This window comes from Chelmon rostratus, chromosome 3 (assembly GCF_017976325.1).
Source record: "Chelmon rostratus isolate fCheRos1 chromosome 3, fCheRos1.pri, whole genome shotgun sequence".
NCBI classification, from domain to species: Eukaryota; Metazoa; Chordata; class Actinopteri; order Chaetodontiformes; family Chaetodontidae; genus Chelmon; species Chelmon rostratus.
Window position 1 is genome coordinate 26,897,202 of NC_055660.1, and position 23,827 is coordinate 26,921,028.

At 41.7% G+C, this 23,827-nt stretch overlaps 1 protein-coding gene across 1 annotated transcript in view; it reads left to right on the plus strand.

Annotated features, from left to right (window-relative positions):
• sorcs3 (sortilin related VPS10 domain containing receptor 3) overlaps nt 1-23,827 on the plus strand; it is a 185,787-nt gene that overhangs the window by 77,782 nt on the left and 84,178 nt on the right. Inside the window, exon 3 of the mRNA XM_041965059.1 lies at nt 20,904-21,003. Coding sequence (XP_041820993.1) covers nt 20,904-21,003 — 100 coding nt within the window. The remainder of the gene's footprint in view (nt 1-20,903; nt 21,004-23,827) is intronic.

The following is a 23,827-nucleotide window of genomic DNA, read 5'->3' on the forward strand; positions in this document are numbered from 1 at the left end:
TTGGCTTTTCTGTCTGTATGTTTTTTTTTTTCATTGAGATTGTAGAGATGACAGCCCTTTCAAGCACACAACAATTGCATGTTTCAAGTTTGCTTACTCTGCACAGCTTGAAATAGTAGTTTGACAAAGATAAGTGGTGCCAAAGTGACTGCTAGCCATTTCTGGCATTTAGACAGCTCATGTAGCCTAGTCTGCTTTTCCCTCAGGCTCCAAATTACAGTGTTTTGGTGTTTGAATAAGCACAAAGAAAATGAAGTTCCCCTGATATTCTGTGATGAGACAGAACACAGCAACTATAGCTGTACACACGATGGATCATACGTTAGCCTGGATATATGTGTCCTTTCAAACTGGGTGCCTTTTCTCACATGTTTATCCTACTACACAACACTTTAGGAAATGGATCCTTCAGTAGTTTTCAGGAGGCAAGTTCACTTTGATGATCCCTATAGTCCCTGTTGCACAAACACACCCAGACAAATCCCTGTCACAAACACCACAGATGGCACGGAGGACAAAATGCAAACTGAACTTCTAGTAATCAAACTGCATTGGCGTGCTTCATATTCCATGATCTCAGCATCTAACATGGTGTCCCCTCATGTTATATTCAGTGGTGCCTCCAAAGGCTCTGCTCTTTGATCGAGTTCTCAAATAATCAATGAAGCAATGAGGATTCTGCTTGGAGAACAAATCCCCTTTAATAAATATACATGAACATTAGATCTAAGTTAAATCAATGCAACAAAGAAATGTATCACATAAGGATGAGGCTGGGGTGGAGAGAGCTGAGGCAGCAGTGTTGCCATCATGGATGCATTGAAGAGAGCGAGATACCGTGTTCAACGATGGGCCAGCTGACTTCACGTTGGCTCCCAGCACATATCCTTGTTACATAAGACACAAAAATATTAAATCAATGGACAACGTGCAGTTCAGGTCGGGGCGATGCCAACAGCTGATAAGTATTTTTGAACACCCACAAAAATACAACCCAATGAGTACCTACATAAACTTTACTTGCAGCTTTCAACGAAGTACATTTAAGGCAACACCAGCAGAGTGTCTGAGTATCATCCCCTGCTTACAGCTAATATCTGCACACAAATGAGTGATGATTGGACTCACATCAACTCTGACACCGTCATCAGTATTGAAAGCACAAGACATTTCCACTCTGTGAGGAAGACATCACCAGGTGAGGGACTCTGATGTGAGAACAGGGACATCACTGTGGCTGAAGATCAGAACTATTGGCAGCTCTCCCAGCCTTGTCATTCACCCACAAACCCAGAGTGAGGGGAGCAGCTGTCCATTGAGGCTCGACTTTCCAATATATCACTGTCTGAAGGAATCCAGGATTTAAAAAAACCCATAAGCTTAACGAACATTTGAGATAGAGGAAGCTGAAAGACGGAAAACTGGTTGAGGAATAAATAATGGGAACACATATGGTGAACTAGCGCTATTAATCGAAGCAGCCGTTTTCTTCAATCAGCTCAACTGTGGCAGTGCTGAGAAGCCTCTCTGCCTCGTGTCCGCTCCGCTCCGTGACTCGTCTCTCCGTTGCTGGCTAATTGAGATCACAGCTCTGATAGGGTTTGAAGAGGAGCAGTTGGAGAGAATGTTTATCACTTCACAGGAAGACGTCCCAAATGGCAAGTCTAACGCTGCCTTTTTGCAAAGGTCAAGGCAGTGGCAACACCTCAAAGTATCGCCCAGTCAGTCTGTCAATTTTAATGAACACCCTGACCTTAAACAATGAAAGCTGCTCAGTCAGTCCCTGCATAATTTTCAAAGGAGCCTTCATATGTGCGTGGTCGAGGGGAAAGAAATGAAGGCGAGCTATTCATTGTTGACAATAAATCAACTCAGCAAAACAATTCTTCTTCAAAGTTGTTCTGCCTTTCTCGTCTGGCCTCTGGAGTATTGTCTCTCTGTGGATGAAAATGTATCAAATATGACAAGCCCTGTACTCATTTGCAGGTATTGCAGACGTGGGTAAATTAATGCCAACAGTAACGTCAGGTTGCATTTCCCTCCTATCGCTGTATGAATTTGACATATTCTATATTTGTACTTTTTGCAAAACAAGCCGATGCAGCAGTTGCTTCCTGTGTTTATGGAAAGTTTGCTGATGTTGTGCTCGCATTAAGTTACTGAGTTACTGAGCTGGAAAGCTAGAGGATGTTAATCTCTTTTTGACGTAGTCATTGGAGATGTTTAGCTCGACACAATCCTCAAACTCACCTGCGTACACTGAGACAAGATTGCAATACCTCATGTGGCCACTGTGCCACAAATCACGTCATAGCCCAGCTGCGTTCCTGGGGCCTCGATAGGACCATAGCCTATCTGCAAGACTACAACTGAACCATCAGCAGCCTCATGATTTATATTACCAGCAAGCAAGCGGCGACTGAATAGAGTCAAACCAGCTTGTTGTAGAGCCCGACGTTCCAGCTGGTGCGTACTCGCGCTGTTAGCTCGAGTACGCCGCCATATTGCACAGGATGTATTGGATAGGCCTACTGTGATATCACTATGATGCAGTGAGAAGAGTATGTCATGTGAGCCTTTGTTTGCATTGAGTTCAGCAGGCCCCACATACAGGCACTGATATGACAAAACCAAAATTAAGCGTATTACAACTGGGTAAATGCGTCCGAGGCTCTGATTGGGCTACTTGTTACCAGTCAAACTCGGCTCCACTGCATGTGAGAGAAGCAGTGGACAAGTGGCTCATTTGCTTAACAAATGGTCCCACTGTCCACACAATTACACAGTTGTACATTTGTAATGCATTGACGTGTTGTTTTAACAGTTTCAGCAGCATGGAGGTCTTGTACATTTTCCAATGCATCTCTGTTGTGAGGCTCTGCTGCTGCTAACTGCCTCACTTTCTCTGTGGTGCATGCAGTGGAAATACTTCTCAGCTTAACAATTGTTGTGCTTTCTCCATGGCCTCAGTTCAATCAATACTCTGAGAATGAACAACTCTCCCAATGGACTTCTAAATGATAACGCCATACAACCAATAAACATGTAGTAACTGTCTGACTTTTTACTTTATCCTCCAGGGAATACGGCTGCAGTCTTAGTGAGTTTGTCCTATTTCATTAAGGCAAATTTTCACACCAAATAATCAGCCGTTTGAGTCTAATTATTTTGATTTAATTGGTCTTATTCTTGCCTTCAGCAAATTAATGCTGATCTGATATAAAAAGAGAATTCACTTCACTCTTCTTTGTCCCCTATTAACATGCTGATTACAGTTGTAATGATGTTTGGTATGAAGAAATGTTCATTATGAGGATAACTGCCTGAAAATAGTATCACAAAATATAACAGTGATTATGAGCCATTAGGCACAGTTGGACAACTGGTGGGGAGATCTTTGTGTGGTAGTAGTTGCTTCAGGCCTGGAAAATAATTATTAATCCAAAGGATATCACAAAGTTTTGCCAGTCATGTGCAGTACAGCACAGCCTGGGACAACAGCACAGCACAATGTCTTCTGTGTCTCTGGATGAGCTTTTTCAAGTAAAGGAAGTTAAAAAAAAAAAAAAAAAAAAAAACATGAAGATGTCATTGAGGGTTATTTTCATATAACACAAAGACTGTGGTGTAAACTGAGAGGCATGGAGTTTGAAAGATGTGTGCATTTACCAGGCAGGGAGCAGCTAAGAAAAAGACTCTGTTGGTTACATAATTGGACAGCTGTTTTTGGGATTTTTTTTCTGGATTTTCACCCATATAGGAACATAAAGGCAGGATATCTCGACCTCTGCTGCTTTCATTTGGAAAATTCTTTCTGTTGTGAGGCATTGTACGAAATCGCTGGAGGATCCCAGTAAAGAAATTTGAGTTATCATTAGAAAAGTCAAGACAGGAAAATATTCAGGGTTAAAAATGAGAGGAGTTCTCCACAGATTTTACCTCACACTCCTGTGACACTGTTGGTCCCACAATGGACTGTTTTCAAATAAATAATAATATGAATACAAAGAATAAGAATCAATGCAGCAGAGACGTCATCTCAACGGCTGAAAGTTTCCTGATATTTTCATATTTTCAGTATTCTCAAGTTATATTTTTTCCAGTCTATATGCTCTATGCACTACTTTGTTCCAAAGCTGCAATACCACACACTCCAATAGCTCAATAATTACGTTCTTACTCAACAAACACACAAATTTGCTGCGAACTGTCTAAACTGTAGACTATTTATTTGTGTAAAGTTACACTTGAACTCTGTCATTAATTCAGAATATCCCAGTGGTAGCATTCACAGTGGCTTACATCAGAACTACTGTAAAGCATGTAGCATGTGCAGTATATCAGTGATGAAAATCAGGGATGGAGATACTGGTATCTCTGCTCCTGTTACCTGTGGGATGCCTATGGAAGCTCTGCATTAGCATACTGTAGAATATTGCATTTACTGAAACACATGCTTTCTCCAGACAGAATTAAAGCTGCCAGAAAACATATAATCTTAGTTTTTCACAAATAAATTATAGTCAGATATTTGATTATTTGCTCTTTATTTATTCTGTCTGTCCTTTTATTGTATTAATCCATCTATTTCTCTTGGTTTTTATCACATTACAATATATTTTATTTCTTTTGTCTTATTATAAAACACTTGCAATTGATTTTGATAAGTACTATATAGTATTACTACCACTACTATTAATATTACTAGTAAGAAGGAGGTATGTTAATGAGGCAGGCTGCCTAGTTAAATGACTGCAAGATATACAGTTAAATACAAGTTGAAATTTGTCCCTTAACAGTTAATTTCCATGGCAGACCGTGAAAGAGGAGAAAGGTCAGGAGAAAAAAACATACACCATCAGTGGATGTGCACAACCTCTCCTTTCAGAGGGTCATCATTGTTGGAGGGGATTACCTTGCCTAAATACAGGGGACCATCAAAGAGGGAGGGAGATAGAGAGAAGAAAGCTTTATGTTATCACTCCCTGGCTGCAGACTCCTCCCCTCCCGCTGTGCCAGGATGGGGTCACCTGGGGGTGAGGAGTGACATCCTCTCAAATTGCATCATTTTGCTGAGCATGCTCACAGGCTATGTGATATTTCACAGGTCAGTGCCTATAATAAGGGCCTGGCTCGCTCAGAGAGACCCACCTGATATCTGTGACCTTTTGCAATTGGACTTGGTATTTCCCTCAAAACCTCAACAGCCTGGGCTCGCCACAACTTTTCAAGAGCACTTCAATGAAAACGCTCTGGAGAGGATAAGTCTGATAAAGCTTCTGTAGGCCCTCCTGAAACCGAATAAAAAACATAGCGGAACATTTGCCAGCTAAAGTTGACTTTGTTGTTGACAACAAAGCAAAGCCAAAAAAGAGAGTGAATATTTACATTTGTACACTTGTCATGTGACCAGTTACGATAAAAGGAGGCTGATGTTGTTAGCTAATGTTATATATATGACAAAATTAATGTAAATTAAGATAGACTATAGACCAAGTTGCTCATAACAGTAACTATAAAAATGCTAAAAATAAAGGATGAAAATAGAATAAAGAGTACAATTAACATGAGATGGAAAAATAAAACCCACTGAATATACAGTATATACACTATATACATATATATATATATATATATATATATATATAATGCAACTACACTGCCTTCATTCTTTGTGTCTGCATTTTTCTGCATGAAAGTTAACCACAGTACATGCCCAGCCACTATCCTGACCTCAACACCATTGCTTTCTGCCTTGCAAGATAAATGACTCATTGAACACTGAAATTGCAGAAATTGGGTGCTGAGCAATCCTCCGCTGTGAACATATTTGCGAGGCTGATCTCCGCCAGTACTTTTCACGTTAGCATACAATGCATGCGGTTACAAATATCAGAAGTGTCCATCCGAAACTAGTTGGGCTGGATTATTCATAAGCAGCTGTCGACCTGGAGTCAACACAAAGCACACATTTGCAAGCATGACTGTACATATCTTAAATTTTATGGTAATCAAAAAACCTGACAGCACTGAATTATAGGCACCCTGAAAAGGCATACACTCTGCATGCTGCTTTAAAACAAACTCCATGTGAATCACAGCAACCTTTTTGTTTCCCCCTCCGCGCCTTACCTCGCAGTTAACGCATAAATCACCCCCGCTGTTATTAAAGAGGTCATTTATTGTGATCCTCTCTCACCGTATTTAAATTCTTACCTTTTTAATTACACTCTCCTGGGCTTTTTCTCATATCCTGAAGCACATACTCATTTGCTCGCTGTCATAACAGCAAATTGTGGATTTCATCATGTGGCTGTAGTCTGGAGGCGATGTGGGATTTCGTTCCGTGGCAGTTCAAGGGCAACCCTCTTTGAGGCAACTCTGGTTTGTTTTCACTCAGCGCTTATCAAATCAAGCTCTCATCAGCCAGTAAGACGAAGAAGTGATTAACACATTTTTTTTCTTTCAATATAGGAATGATGCACCTACTGTATATTTGTTTAGCTTTTAAAGGTGTTAGATTTGAAAACCATCCGCATTCTCACGTTTTCTGTTTTGATCCTGAAATAATTCATCTCTGTCTCTTATGGATTCACAAGCATTCAGTCTAGTGAATGAATAAAACTCTTATGTATGACAAAAAGTATGGTTGCTGTGTAAAAAAGTATAAACGGGATACATTTGTTGCAAATTAACTGTGTTTACTGAGTGTTCCTGAGTCCATGTAGTAACCGCCTTTATCCAATCATGTGTTCACAAAGTGGTGAACCTCTCTCCATCCTCGCTTGTGAACAACTGAGCCTTTCCAGGATGCTCCTTTCATACCCAATCATGATACTATCACCTGTTACCAATCAACCTGTTTACCTGTGGAACGTTCCAAACAGGTGTCAATCAACGAATGACGAGGTCAAACATTAAATAAATTGTCTTTGTACTGTTTTCAATTGAGTACATGTCAAATAGAATCAGCAAATAATCGCATTTGCAGCATATTTATACAGCCTCTTCACTTTTTCGAGATTGCGGCTGTATGTTGACGACAGCAGCAGGTAAAGTGAGAGCGTAGACTCCACTGCTTATCTGCAATGACACAATTATTTCCACAGAGGACAACACTCTGACATCTGTCACCCGCGGCGCGGTGCTAGACTGTCGCGGCTGGTGATGTGGCTGGTGGCGTGGGTGCTATAGCTCGATACATGTTCTGTTTTTGCCCATACCAGCTTCCCGATGCCTGCACAATGGCCACTTATATAGCCAGTGCTGAGGCCTCGGGCTCAGACCTGGTGAGATTATGGATGAGTTGCTGCCAACTGTGAGAGAAGCTGCCAGGACTGCTGAATTTGTAAAGAGCATAAGGGTGTGTGCAGCACAGGAGGGAAGTTTAGAGAAGGTTGGAGGAAAGTTTATTATTCATTTCCCCCTTTTTCGACTTACTTACCTTAGTAAAACTTCACTTTCACATGTCTGAGTTATAAGTTCCACATGATTGGCTCTGGAGCTGCTTATCAGAGAGAAGAAAGGTACCAGATAAAGGTGCAGCAGAGTCGTGAAGGATAGCTCCCACTCACCTTCCAGGAGAGCACTTTTTTCCCCCCTTCTCTTTGGAAATGGAAACAAAACTTGTATTTACCCTGTGCTGCCGCAACAGGATGCATGCTGGCAAATGAGCGGGCGATCAAACAAAAGAGTTTTAGAGCGTGCTCATACTTCTTACACTCCTGCCCGGCTTTTATCACTCCTACTTTACCAAGTCTCCACGAGTGAAACAGCTGGTGTTCTGCTAAACACTTGCATTTGTGAGTCGTTCATCCCCAGCAAGCGTCTTCTCCTCTGACAGAAAAGGGGGGGAGTGATTTAAAATTGGATTCTGCATACACGGTGCATGATGAGCATAAATCCAAAGGAATTATAGCAGATATAAATCAAAGGTGTGTTTGCAACCCTCATCCATTATGACACGGCTGAAAAAGGATCCGGAGAGGTCTCTGCAGTCAGTGAAGCATATATTAAAAGGGGAAATATTTCTCTTTCACTGTTTGCCTCAGCACTTTTATCAGTTTTCAGAAGCAAGCTATGTCCCTTTATTTTTAGAGCGTTTACAGACAGATCATTAAGGAATCTCCAAATGCCATGGGATAGATTTGTTCGAGGAAATGGTGTGTGAAAGCATATCTAATCCCTGTGTCTGTGCTCTACACCTCTAACAATGCACCTGCAGGTAGGCTATATACTCCAAGAACATAGAGCAGTGGATTAGCAAAAGCAGCAGAAGGTAAGTAAAAGCATCCATGTTCTGCCCTCATTGAAGAGTCCCCCTTCTTCAACTAGACAGACAGATGACTCCCATCACACGCTGGTCAAATTTGGTAGATTTATTCAAACTCACAGCTTGCCAATAGGTGTAAAACTAAAATGAAGAAAGAAAATAAAATATGCAGTCAGCATATAATATGTAATTACCAAAATATCTGGTACACATTCCCAACATGTGGTTTACAACTAGCCTGGAAAGCTACCACAGTAACTAGCTGGATATGTGAAATAGCATGTCAGATGATGAATAGCTCTTACTTACTTACACATTATGTATTTATTCTAACAATATATTTCAAAAATACACAGACGATGCTTCTATAAGCAATTTCAAAAGCGGATGGATAAAGATGTTGCTGCTGCTCACACTCCATGCCAATACTGGTCTAAATAAAACAAAGGATTCAAGGTGACTTCCTATAAGTGTCACATGACAAGCCCAACCCCAAAAGAAAAGACACCACCTAGTGGCAGGAGGAGGAAACAACAATCCGACAAGTCAGAAACATAAATACATCAATAAATACTGCTGGTTGAATAATTAAAACGGAAAACAAACATAGTGCATTATTTTGTTTTCAGGTTGGTATTTGTCTGTGTGAACTATAAAGCTTTATGCTTCTACTTTAACGTCATTTTTTTAAACTCCTTCATTTTCCTATTTTCATGTTCTTGACAAGACCAAGCTAAACAGAAAACACATGCAGCCAAACACGCAGCCTTTTCAACTCGTGGCAGCAAACTTTCTTCATAGGGAATCTTGCACTTGCCATACCATCACTGTCCGATCTGCTGTAACGCTAAGCAAACCATTTTAGGGGCATCGCATGTGGAATTCCCCTCGGGGCAAAGCAAGGAATGCAACCCGCTCCCCCCGGTCAGGCCAGCACCTTGCATGGGAGCTCGTTGCCATCTGTGTGCGAGCAGTAATGTGCTGTGAGATCTAGGGCCAGGTAGGCAGCTGCAGACAGACACACACACGCGCCAATGAGTATTTCATGTGTCGGCAGGCGAGCGCACAACACAGTTTAAGAGATCTTCATCATCGAAACAAGATTGTGTAGTACCATTAACAAACGAACAGTGACTAAACTCTCCAAACAGGCTACATGTGTTAACGCTGCAGTGCACTGTTCGTGTCTGGGAGAGAGAGAGAGACTATATGCTTGTGCGCAACAGTCTGCATTGATCCCCATGTTGAAATGAACCACACAAGATCACCATCTTTGACCACGTGCCACCCAACATTTAACAATGCAACTACAAAAAACAATCGAATCCACAACGCTCAAACTGAAGCAGCGGTGGAAACGGCACTCACAGGGCTATAATTGGAAAGCTATCAACAGATACAGTGTGATATGACAGTCGAGGGAGAGGTTAGTCTTGTGTGCATGTGATGACAGCATTGTAACACTCCTCTATCTTGGCCTTAAGCTCTATGAGTCTCTCTCGATTGACACGAGGGCCAGAGATAAGTCTTAACTCGCTCCGTCCTGTTGCTGCTGTAGGTGTTTATGCATTTGAAGGGAGAAAAAGACCTTTCCAATTTCAGCAGGTCCGTCGCCTCTGGAACAGTATATCAAGTCATAGCAGTGAGAAAATATTGCTTCTGGAACTACTTCTCAATTTTTTTTCTGTCTGACATGCCGGAAAACACTGTCGATGACGCCAAGTGGGAGGCTAAATTTGCATCTTTGCTTGCCATCAGGTACAACAGTTCAATGAAATTCTCCCGGTTTAAGGAACCTGTAATCTCACTGTTTCCACAGAACGCTGGCTCCTGTTTACATGCGGCATCGATGATGCTTCTTAGGATTTCTCTCTTTTCCTTTGCCTTCTCATTGTGGATGCGAATGCTCAGCTGTCATTCATCCAAAGCCAGGTCTATTCTGTTGTGTCCAAATGTTTTCAGAGCAAGCCGACTCTGAATGTGGACCTCTGACCTTTCGTGCCTAGCTATTGCACGGGCCAAGTTGTTAAACTCGCAATATCCTGCAGTACCGCGAGGTTCCACCAGGCGCCCGCCTGTGACATTGTGTTATTTTTTCATATTTTTGCATTTTGCCTGTCTGATTCTGCTGACTTGCTCACACTTTGCTAATTTGGTCTGTGCTTCTAAGTAGTAAGTAGGCTTCTTGGTTAAATGGTTTCTTTATTTGTCTATTTCAATTGTGTTTATTGTTGATATACAATTGGGAGTCTGCACGTCAATCGGTGGGCATGCACGTCATAGCTGAGAGCAAATTTGCGTTTCACACTCTGCTGTTCTTGCATTTAAATTTTAGTGTTAGTATTTCGATGTTGGGGCTTAGAAAACACTCCTGCATGCTGCAAGCATCCTGCGTACCATTTTAAAAAGTTTGAATAATTGATGTGAATTTTCCAATTTTTGATGAGATATAGAGAATAAACCTATTTTTTAAACTCCCACATTCCCAGGTGTCTTCACAAGAGAGCTCTCCTACTCCTTCACTCCCTTTTTAGCACATGGGCCGCCACGTCTTCCTGACCCCGACATGTCAGTTATCAACACTAACGACACTCAGGGGGCTTTGTTGGAGCTCAAACTGTAGTGGGCTGCCGCTCTCCGGCTGCACACTCTGTAATAATGCAACCATTGAATGGCTGTTTTCCAGGCCTTCTTGTGCCGTGGATAATGAATGGAAGTCATTTCTGGTTGTTCTTTGCCCACAAGCTTTGCAGAGTTGAAAGATACACTGGGGGAACTTTTTCCTCCAAAAATTTAAATCACATATTGTACAGTGGCATCTGTGATGGACTGCACGGGGAGGCCGGCTGTCGGTTTGCTGGACCAGCAGGACAGAGGAAAGAGGGTTGGGCGAGGTGACTAAGTCATGAGACGATATGGGCCGGATCAGCAGCCGGCCACCACGGTGAAAACAAGGCGGATGTCAAAAGCAGATTTATCTTTTGTACCTAAAAATCCTTCTAGGCCTCATAAAAAAGTTATCATGTCTGGGAGGAATTTTTAAATTTTTATACTTTATTTAAAGATTCATTCAGGAAAAAGCATACTCGCGCATGGCGAGCAGGGAAAGGGATGGAGCAAAGATACTTGCCTACCCGCTGTCAAGGTTGAATGGAGAACACGGGCTGTGAGTGGGATACACGACAAATGTTGTCACTAAGAGCGATCTTTGAATGTCAGCACTTCTGTCCCACTCGGGCTGCTCCTTTAAGGTATTTCCTCAACACTGCATTTGTCAGGCGCAGTGCAATGATGCGATCAGGGTTATATTTGGTACGGCCTGATGGCAGCACTGGATACTGTGAGGGCTTTTTTTTTTTTTTTTCATCAACTCATCTTCTTCCCTTTCTGCTTTGCTTGTTGTTTCCATGTATCACACTGCAGCACATGCTTGTTATGTGAAATCTGTAGCTTTACACAGCAGGATCATCTCTGACTTTCTCTTTGTATAAGCAGCAGCATGGATCCTACCACGGTCGCCAGGCACATTTCCTGTTTCTGTTTGCTTCACACATGGGTTGCTTTTATATTTTCCTTTCGCTGTCTCCCACTAACACTTACTACATTCACACAATCAGTGGGATATGCACATAAACACATTTCTTAATCTACTGAAAGACAGACTTTGCCGTACAGTGCTTAGTCTTCTGAGGTTCCATTATTTTTTTATGCTTCGCCGTCCTCTGCTCTCACGTGTGTTTCACCGACAAATCTGTGCTCTGCCACAGAGACACCTGCAAATACAGCGTCTTCCAATCTTTCGTGTCAGTTCTCCAAAGTCATTTTCAATTATGCTTCAGTGGATTCTGCATTAGAGGAGAGACTGCGCAGCAGTTGCCTTAGGTGAAAACATGGAAAGATGCAAGCATGTGTGTGTGTGTGTGTGTTTGTGTGTGTGTGTATGCTTCAATTGGTGTGCAAGTTTTCACAAGAGTGCAGCTCAGGGTGAGTGTATATTCCACAGATAAACTACTTGACAGCTTGCACATTATAACTCTCCGTGCTGAGATATGCTTTGCTGATGGTAGCTCATTATTAAAAACTGCTGGATGTTTGCTGCCTCTGCTTAAGACACGCTGAAACACAATCTTCTTCTCTTTTAGATCTCATGAAATGTCACTGTTTTTATTCTTTTGTATTGCAGCACCAATCAGAATTTATTCTCCAAAAAGTGTCTGCGCACTGTGTCTTGACTCAAACAATTCCTCTTGCTTATGGAAGCCGGTGGAAATTTGACAGGTATGGTGAACGGCGCATTGTGTGCTGGTTTCACCAAGTGAGACTAGTGACTAGTGTATATAATGAATCATTTCAAACATCTGCAGTGCAGATATTTGTATTATATATGTGAATAAATATGAATATTAAGTCCATGTCTTTCCTCAACAAAACTAAAATGAGAAAATAAAATTCAACAATAGGGAAGCTGACTTCTGATTTCTGTTCATAAATGTACTGGACTTTCTTTTAACAGTGCTAGTTTAGATGCACAGGAACATTTTCAGGCTCTTGTGTATTAGTGGTACTGCCTAGACAAGCCATTGTCATGCCAGAACGATCTGAGGCCCTTACGTTTGGATTTGATTCCAGCGACTCCTCCTGGTACTATCCACGAAGGCACTTGGACGCCTTCCGGATCCAACCAGGGGACACTGGCATGGCTTTTCTACGAACCAAACTGGACTCATCAGAATAATGTGAAACATGATCTAATCTAAATTCATTCATACATTCTTTGGAAAATCAATGCAGAAACTGTTTGTGTACAAAATAACCATAAAGGAATGGTTAATTTTGCATATTAATACCCAACAAATTGATCGGATTGTCATAAAGCAGCTCAGCTCATTGATCTACAACATTGCCCACAATGAACTAATACACTCCAAAAGGGTTAGCTAGCATGGTAATAACTTTGTGGCGAAATGTGTGATGGTATTATGAAATTGTCAATCATTTTAACTGACCATACATTTTGACTGGCTCTGTTTTTTGCCCCATCCAATATAAAATGATTGGATGGGGAAGCGGCCTTGAAAGTAACCATTATGCCGACTGTACTTGCCATAACAGTGAACAATGACAACAGTGTTTCTGCCTGAATGTTGTCTGGAGTGCCGGCTTAGCGCTTTGGATTAAAGCTTTTAATATTCCGTTGGTTGAATGAAGCAGTATACCGGCTGCATGTAGCAGACTAATTGCCCCAGGAAACTCATCCATCCGTCCATTTTTTCTATGCCCGCTTACTCCTGTTCAGCCTCACAGGGAGGCTGAAGCCTTTCTCTTCATGCCTCAGACGAAATGGCAAGGAAACACCCTGAACAGGTCATCAGTCGCTGCAGGGCCATCTTACAAACACATTACAATCTACACTCTGGGCAGTTCTGACCCAGTGAGCATTGATCTTCAGTTCGTCGAGATGTCTAGACGATCTACTGTAGGTTAAAACTGGCATTTTTAGACATCTAGGTCAGCCATGACTGTTAACAGTATTCAAGAAAGCTTATTTCAATGCGAAGCAGGTCCTAAGTACAAGCTGTAATAGAGACGGGTGACAAAGTTGAGAAAAAAACAACATCAAGTCTCCTTGCAAGGTGTTTGGCCATTGTGAGCCACAAGAACAGCTTCAGTGCTCCTTGGCAGAGATTGCAGAAGTCCCAGACAGCTCAGAATTGCATTGGAGGATTTTGCACATCACAGTTTCAATGTTTTGCAGATCCAGTCCCGCTGTACAGCACCAGCACAGTATACTGTCCTATATGTGAGGTGGATTATAAAGATGGAGAGTAGTCATATAAATAGATGGAGTACAAAAGCATCTTGACAAATCTGAATCTTATTCTGAATCTCTGATAGATTGTTTATAACCTTAAAAAAATACTGGTTTTATTTCACCCATCATCACACCTGAACCACAGAGACTTTCCTGTGCTGAAAGGGTCATTATCTCTGTCCTCACTCCGATTTCCTGTTGCTGCGAGGGAAAACAGTGGCTGCTCCTCACTGGGGGGTGGGGGGGGGTGTGTGTGCTATAGGTGCAGAGGTAAAACCAATTGTGTGTGTGTGTGTATGTGTGTGTGTGTGTGTTTAGAACATTTAAGGTAGCAGTTAACATTTGCCTTTTTATCAACGCTAACCAACGCTAATCTTTCCCTTACCTGAACGTTTAGCTGCGTAACACAAACCATGCCTTAACCCTAGTTCATATTCCATAACCACAATATTTCCATAACATTAACCACAGTTGCCACGTTCAAACACTGCAGAGAACAAAAAAACTGTAAAGGGTAAAAGGGGGCAAAAGGCTCGGCTGGTGAGTAGGCAACAGGTCAAAATCCAGGAAGAGGTAACAGGCGACAAGTAAAAAAAACAGGGACAGATCAGTTACATGTTCAGGCAACGATTCTGATGACTGGAAAGCAACAGCATTCATTGGACCCTTACCCTGACCTCATTTGGTCTGAACTTTCGGACTAAAGAGTCACACTTTTCAATTGTTTTGCAAAAGAATGAGAAAGAGATAGCGCTGCCACAATCCAATCATGTGCAATTGTAGGGAGCTGCTGCTAACGGAGGTGATGATGACAGGACATAGACATGTCGTGTATAGATCTTTAGTGCGCTAGCATAATTTATAAAATATAGCAAAAAGGTCAACCTTGGTTTGGGCTAATGTTGGAGAGTAGAAACAGGTGGTCAGGTGGAAAAGTCAGAGGACATCTGGTGGACAATTAGAGAATGACATTGAAGGGGGTTGGGGAAGTAGGAATGTTTCTTCCAGATCTGTGCTGCTAGCACATAAATATATATGATAAATAGATTTACAGCTAGCACTGGAGAGAGAGAGAGAGAGAGAGAGCTCAGCTACAGCTTTGCAGGGTAAAGGAAGGTTAAGATGAGGATTCTCAGGTCTGGTCTCTACTCTCAGGCGTTTTGTTCCGGCGACAGCTCTGTTTAGTTCTTTTCCCGGTCATCCAAAGTTCCCTGGATTCCATCCAGAGTGCAGGCTCGTGTCGAGGACCTGTGGCTGCAACGGAATTGGCTTTGTCATCCCCCTAGAGTGTGTTCCTGGAACAAAATACTCCAACAATTCAGACAATTGCAGTGGAAATGTCTGCAACGCATTCAGGCGTCTCTACCTCTGACCCCTCAGCACTGCATCGAACGCTTCGGTTCACCAGTGCAGAGAATGTTTTTCAAGCGAATCAGTCGGCGCGTGTTCAGAGTCTTCAGGCTTGATTTTGCCGCGGGGTTCTCTGCTAAGAAACCTTTCCTCACGCCGCCGCTCTGGCTTTCTGGGCCTCCTGTGTCTCAGCGTGACTCTCTTTCTTAGGACAGACAATGGAGCTGCTTCTGCTGCGGTCCGACTCCGACAGCCACCTGATGACGCCTTCATTTTCGGACCCCTGATGAATATTGATTCGGTGTTTTCTGCTCACTTTGTGTCTCTTTGCTGTTTCATATGCCTTCGCGTGCACACGCAGCTTTCTACAAGCAAGCTGAAGTCTTAGTGTCAAAGTGTTTCAGCGAGAAGAGTGAGATCAGTAACCTTTTGTTTTCCCTGGAACAATATTGCAGCAGACTTTGTTTCTCTTTAATTCCTGTATGCTTCGGGGTGATGTGCTTTCTTTGTACGCACTTGAGAAACTAAGATGATTTGGTTGGAGTTCTCATCCTCCAGCCTTTGAAGTGCAAGGCTTTTCTCTATCTCCCTCTCTCTCCCCAGAGCCTGGTCAACAGTGTTTTACACCAACGCTGAATCGTTCTGCTTTACTGGCAGCCATCTGGCAAAACCTCACAAACATTCCCTAATGCAATTTCTGTCTGCCTTTTTTTCCCAATCATTTGATGTTCACACACTGCGATGCTCTACACTGCCTCTCCCTCTCTGCTCTCGAAAAAATGGAGGACTTCAGCTTACAAATGAAAACAAATGGAGACCTCCACTTTGCGACTGTGTGCATGCAGCAGATGCCATTTTGGTATCTTTTAATTAGTTGAATTTCGAGAGAATTTTGACCTGGCATACTCAACAAATGCTGGAATCTCAGTTTTTGTTCTTCTTCACAACGATAAAGTCAGATTAAAGAAAAAAGGATGATACACCTTTTCATATTCTGCTATCGATTATTCTCTTTAAATACCATGCCTCCAAGAACATAATATTGCCGGTGTGGTAAGTCTGTTTCATGGTAACTGACTTAGACAGAGAGCCTGATGCAACATCCTGATTCAAATCTGCCTTAATCTCTTTAACTGATAGTCACAAAAATATTTTCAGCCGCTATCTTTCACCACGAGCCTGAACCAGCCATGAATTCGACAGCAAAGCTCACAAACTGCTTGTCTAAACAGAAATGGAAGCCCGTTGCTTTTTGCAAAAAGCGTAGTGGTGATGTGCCACAAATTGGAAATATGTAGAGGACTCAAGGCGCTGGCAGTAGTTTCCTTCCCTCCCTCCATTCTTTCTAGACACAGTCTGTTCAACTCTTCCTTTCTTTGCACGCAGCTACCAGACAAATCAAGAGGTAAACAGGCATCTCCGTGGACTCAGCAGACAGGCGAGTGGTGACTGAAAAACGAGGCTCAGATAAACGTTGTAATCATGCGATCATTTCGAGAAGAGGCTTGTTCCTCTGCAGACTTCAGAAATATTTTACCGTATTAGTTTGCAAAAAATGATGCAATAGAAAGATGAGATATTTTCAGCTGGAACACATGATTTCCTCTGCACCTTGAAAATGTTCATACTTAGTCAATCAAAAAGGGAGCTGACCCCATATTTTGACTGTGCTCTTGTTGCCTCTCATAGACCTACATCAAGTCAGTGATGGATGGTAATCGGAGGGGTGAAAGGAAACCACTTAACTACGGGGCGTACTTACCCATGGTGAAAGCACAACATATGAAAGAAAAATGACCAAAAAAGCAAAATCTGAGCAAGTTAACAAGATAAAGCAGGCGAAACGCTCCGCTTCTGAAACGCTCCCTGTGGGGTCTGCAGCTGCTTGGAGGACAGAACAAAAACATGTTGCATACGCAGCGTCACAGAGATGCTGGGTGGAAACTCTGGGAAATCATCATTTGTTCATCATCATCATACAAACAAGTACTTTTACTTGATTTTACTTCATTTTTTTTTTTTCAAATGCTTCTGTACTTCTACTTAAGTAGAGCTTTTCATGCTGGACTTTTACTTGTAGTGGAGTATTTCTACATCGCTGTACTTTAACTTAACTGCAGTATCTGGAAATTTCTTCTGCCACTCATTGAATGCTGGAACATATTGGTGCTTTATATCAGCCAAAACATAAAGTGTATTTATGTGTATTTACTCATGGACGTGTACTTGATTCTTGGCCTACCATAGGCATGGGATCAGTGCTGAAGGTCAGGGAGAGGTTGTGGTTATTGAAAATAAAGTGGTTAAGGCATGCTTAGACAACTGTAAAACACTTGGTTAAGGTGACTGAAAGATTGTGGTTATTGTTAAACAAATAAAAGGTAAAGATTAATCACAGTTCCTTGACAGGACATGAACTACAGTGTTCTGCAGGAAAGGCTGACACATCACATGTCCACTCATCAGCACGGCCGCCTATAATTTCCCCCTCTGTACATAAAGGACACATTACGTCCTGCTTTGGCGCTGAATGTTGGCATCAGACATAAATCATGAGGTGTAGAATTGTCTAGCACAGACATAAAGGAATGCTGGGTTGCTGATTCAAGGGCTCTGTGTGTGTTCGCAGAACTCGGGTTACAATAACTAGCCATTGTATTAATTCCCTAAAGATTCACCCTCAAATAAAGATCTAAAGGCTGAGAAAGTGAAGCCCAGAAATGCTCTAATGTGACACAGCGACAGGAAAACTTAAGTGTCACACAGCCGTCAGAGCAGACCTGCATCTATTTTGCAAAGAGCGAATAGGCAGAAATGCCTCATTCCAGACACAGGCCGGTCTGACGGCCACAGCACAGCATGTCAGCCAGAACAAATGTTACATCCTGCCTATTCCTGCTGCCATACAGGAGGTGGTGGGTGATCCAGCCGTCACAAAGCTGGTGTCAGTGTACTGGAGTGTAAGGGTTTTCACAATCATTGGTCTATTTCCAGCGCCGTATGACAACAGTGAAATATGGAGACAGAGCATTCGTGGAAGTGGATTTTCACATCCTAATATAGTCCCCAATCCTTAAAAGCAATCAATCCAATCTAAAAAAAAAAAACAACTCTCAAATGTCCAGACAATCAACAAAGAGAAACCTAAATAAAGAAGTATGCTGCAGTCTGCAGTCGGGTTAAAGTCTGGCTATTTTAAAAGAAAAGCAGCATTTGGCATTTAAGAGAAACAAGGCAGAACAGTTACTGATGTACTGTGAAATTTTTGCATGAATAATCCTCTTTGCATCACTGAGGATGCTTAAAAGTATGGCTCAGGTCAAACTGGACTTGTCAGTATCTCAAGACTTAATTTGATTAGAGGGCCAAGGGCAGGCCAAAGATGGCTGGAAACACACTCTGAGCTCTTAACAAAGACTTTCAGTTTGCCTAAATTTAATTGTGGGAATTTTTAATTGTATTTGTCAAACATTATAGCCAGCATTATAGTGATTGACATTGACTGAGCTGTTATGTGAAGTTGTTAATTTAATTTGATTGAAATATAAAAAAAAAACATGTTCTTCGCTGTGCAGTGAAGAAATTATAGATCCCAGTAGAGTGTCTGTAGAGCTCGGCAGTCTAACCTCTTACACATTACTCATGTGAAATAAGAAATGACATAATAATAATAATAATAATAATAATAATAATAACTTTCTTCCCTCCCTTAAAAGGGATCCTGTGAGACAAGTTTCTTGGGGTGTTACCACCACCAATTGTTGATCGGTGGAGCTGGTGACAAACCGGCAGCACCGCCCATGTGCTTGTGCATGAGATAGAACCAAAACAGGGCCTCACGTATAACAACGCTGCTTCAGCACTGCTGGCGGTCAGAAACTCTGAAAGCATCTTTAACTACCTGAAATATTCCAGTGAGAAGAGGTATCATCAGTGAATAAAGGGTCAGTTTCACTTTTTACGAAGCAAATTTATTCCTGACACAAACCAGCAAATTTCACATTTTGGGCACATTTCATGCATTTGGTTGAACTAGAAGGATTTTGACTGAGAACGGTGAAAGTACAGCGTATAGCTAACGACAGAAGCTTTAAAATACTGCCTTTTCAATGCAGCACGGTGTCACGGCCATCATTACCCACCTTGACCATTTCCAAATTCCATTTCAAAGCAGTCCAAAAACAACAACAGAGAGGTGGATACCTTCCTATTGTCATCCTGCCATCTCCTCCAATAAAATCAGCTCATTTTCCTTTCTGTATTGACTGGCTCTCTTGTGCAGGGTTTGAGTTTTTAGGGGGTCACACTTAATCTTGGTCTACATCTGAGAGCTGACGTCTCCCTGCTGTAAGAGCAAGATATCACCCGTTTCCATTAAAGAAATCTAAGCATATGCATTAAGGTGACCGGATGATGAAGGTACGCCTGGCAGTGGTACTTAACTTCATGCCAAAAACAACATATGCTTCAGTGTTATTTATGAAGTCTCTTCTCAGGAGGCTCCAGCAGTGTTACTCAGAGGCCAGCAGTGTAGTCCACAGCCCTGCTCCAAATCAGGAGGATTCTCAGCGCTGCACTTCTCCCCACACCTCCACTTTAATGTGCTGTGGAAATGATGCTGTCTGACTCATTATTGGGCTTTGTAATCATAGCAACAACTGTGCCTCTCAGAGGCATTCTGGAGCGAATTAGAATTGAGAGAAATCTCTTTGCAATTTCACTGAGACCCCGTTACCGTGGAAGGAGCTCTGACCGAAAAAGGAAAGAACACTGAAATAGCTATCGTCTTCACTTTCCTCGCTGCGAAGAAGACTGCAGATCCAAATGGGAGTTCTGCCACAGTTCTGGATGGGTGATTCTGTCCCCACAGAGAGAAATATTTGAAAATCCTAAGCACATGAATGCAGCTTCCACACACACAAAAAGGAAACATGAGTACGGCCCTGTAAATGATGTAATATTCTACTTGAAGGCAGATTTGGTAGCTACTAGTGATGATGGATTTATGGAGAGTTTCTAGGGACTGTGCTGGCTAACAGGCTCATTCCTACTGTTAAATTATTAAAGCCCATGGGTTCAGGAACATCCACATGTTTTTGCACTCGTCATATCTTATTTCATAGTAGTCATCAGAGGAGAATTAATTATTTACAGTCCCGGGTCCCCAGACGTTTTTGAATGGTTCGTTTTTGTTGGCAGCTAGATGATTTGTTAACCTCCTCTTATTCTACTGCCAGAGGTTTCACTCCTGCACAGACACATATATGCTTGCTGTTTCACTGTAGGTTGTGATATTGCATTCTTTTTCATCACTGCAAAATAAATAATGTATAATTTGACATGAACTGTACAATGTCCCAGTAATCCTTTGTAAGATTTTTAGTGAGCCTTCAGTGTGCCTTGTCAGGTTTATCTACTGTAGTATTTGCCTGCTCTTGACTGCATTTTCCCTTTACTTCCTTTATTCAGATCCACTGACTACGGCTCCACATATGAGAGAATGAATGACAAAGTGGGATCCAAGACTGTCCTGAGTTACCTGTACGTCTGTCCAACTAACAAGAGAAAGGTGAGATGTCGCAAATCTTTTATTTTTCAGTCTTATTCAGTGATTATCTTCGATAACAACCCCATACAGTTTAAATACCCGGGACTGCCCACCAGTCAGTTTGAACTGAAGAAACATTTTCAACTTTCTTTAACAAAGTCCAGTTTGCTTGATTGGACCATCCTTGGATAACCATGACCTGGATGACTGAGAGGTCATAATTGTACAAATCAACTTTTCAAGGGCATTTCTTGAGTCCTTTGGTTTGGAACATCTGCAGAAAGTCTTGGCCATCAGTGACAGTAGCTTGACACAGATTGAAAAAAAAGTACAAAATTGAAGAGACAGGACTTTCTTAGTGAATAAAACCAATATTTCTGTTAGAGAGCAGAGACTCGGAGCAGCTGAGTGGTGAATAAGACGTGACTCTGTTGGGAATTCTGTAATTTGTGCTTTGGAAATGTACATCATGCTGAATTTACAAAACGAACTATGACATAAATTATGCAGGTAAATCCACACCTCCTTAATTATTTTGTTTATTTAGTGCATTGCCTTCCTGCAAAATACAACAAAATAACAGTTTAACACTGGAAACTATCCAGACATAATTGTCAACTCATCACACACTCCATCTCACCATCATTATTTCATAAAAGGTATAAAAAACCCATGATTTTAAAACATATTAGCACTTATTTGGTGTAAAAGCGGTATTGGTTTAATTGAATGAAAATTCACATTCAGCTTTCACATTAGCTGAACTGAACTGTGCAGGTAACAGATCCTGTTTCCTGCACAATGTAGGCTGGTCCATAGGTCCATTATATAGGAAACACTCTAAATCCCTACACTTTTCTGCACCGTGGTTCATAGCTCACAGTATCAGGCAGTCAATCTGCCCTCATGTTGTGAACTCCACCCGTCTGGTTCTCCGAGCAACAGTTTGATAGACAAGTGGACTCGTAGCCAAGAGGTCAGAGTGCTGTGAGCAGCTCTGTTAAAGTCTGGAGTCTAGTCTCCATCTGACACTAGACTGCCCCGAGGCTGTGTCCATATCAATATGTTTCTGGTCAACTTATTGTAACAAAATAATTAAATAAATCAAACTGTATTGCACACAAAATATTCATTGAGCCAGTTCTTGTTAGTAGTCCACCACTAATTACATCAGATTGTATGCATATGGAAGAGGTGAAGGTGACACAGCGTTAAACTGGGCTGTTCCCCAGGCTGCAGACATTAACATTAGAGTTTCAGGCAGCTTGACATTAAACACAATTAGTTGCAATGACTGAATGCGACTCATTATTTGAATATTTTCATGATTTCAACCACAAAATAGTGTGTCTGAGTCAGTGTAGTGTCTACAATCACCAGTAAAAATCAGCATAAGATATTTTTCCATGAACGTAATATTAAAAACAATGTGCAGTAACATACTCGGGATGATTGTTACAGTACATGTAGAAAAACTACAGGATTGTTTTGACTTGACCACAGCTGAGAGAAAAGACGAGTTGAGCACTTAATGGGAAACTATGGAACTTTTGAAAGAAGAAATAATACAGTGGTCTTCCTCTTGCAAATGAATTCAGAGTTATAAAAGGCACCCTTGCTCAGTTCAGGAATTTTACTGCTACAACCTTATTTGGTGCAGTATGACCAGTGCTGTCACTTATGGTGCCCAGTATTAATTAACTTGAGATTGGCATCACTGTGTGACAGACATGCCTGAGTGAGTTGCATGTGGAGTGAGTCCACTGCACTCCACATGCCTGAGTGGCTTTTCACACTTCTCAGCTTCTGCTACGATCACAACATATTTCAGCTTGTGACAAATAAACATTTCACTGGTTTTTACCTCAGAGGTGAAACTCAAGTAAATACACAGTACGCCAACAGGAGACATGTTATATTGTCTGTAAGGTCATGGCAGGTTGTCTAATTGAGATGTCTGTCTTTGAGGTAACTTGTTAACAGACAGTTGCTGCTTTATACATCCAGCAGGTACAGAACGACAATGAATTATTCATTTGGAGTTGTGTTTCTGGCAACCTGACAAATGAAAGTCCAGTATTCACTCAAGTTGATGATAGATGATGCACTGCTGACGACCTATGGAGCAGGACATGAATACATTTTATTTACTTATTGATTTATTTTGAGGGGAGATATCTCAGCGAGTTTTGTCCTTTGGATGAGTTATTATGGCCATGGTAGTGACCACAGCGACAGGTACCTCGACTCTGGCGTGGCTCCACCTCGCCGAAGCCAGAACCAAAAGTTATAAACGTGGACACCTTGAAGATAAAATTATTAACTTAAGACAGGGCATTTGATGGATTTTTAAAACCGAATGCTGAAAACACAATTTGCCAACAATAAATCTGCTTCAGTTAATCACACTGTGGGGGAAATAGAGGAGTCATTTTCTGCCTGCATGGACAACGTTGTTGAACTGAAGATCAAGTTCAAGCACTGAGCTGCTGCTGCTGCTGAGTTGGAGAATAAATGTGACCACCTTCAATCCAGATTGAACAACATAATCATGGGGGTCCATAAGGAGACGGTCGTCAATACCATCGCCTGTAGCCACCCTGCTTAAGGACACATTCAGAACCGGCCAGCCAAATCCAGGACTCTATAAGATCTATTGACAATGACTGTAACCTAACTGTTTATGCCACAAATCATTTATTTTTTTCCCTGTACAAATCAGAATTCCCTACAGGTAGTACCCAAATGAAAACATTCCTGGCTAATATAGGAAATCCTACCGTAGCCCCTGACTGTGCAAATGATTTGGATACCACACTTTCCCTTCAACAATTACATTTTTCAA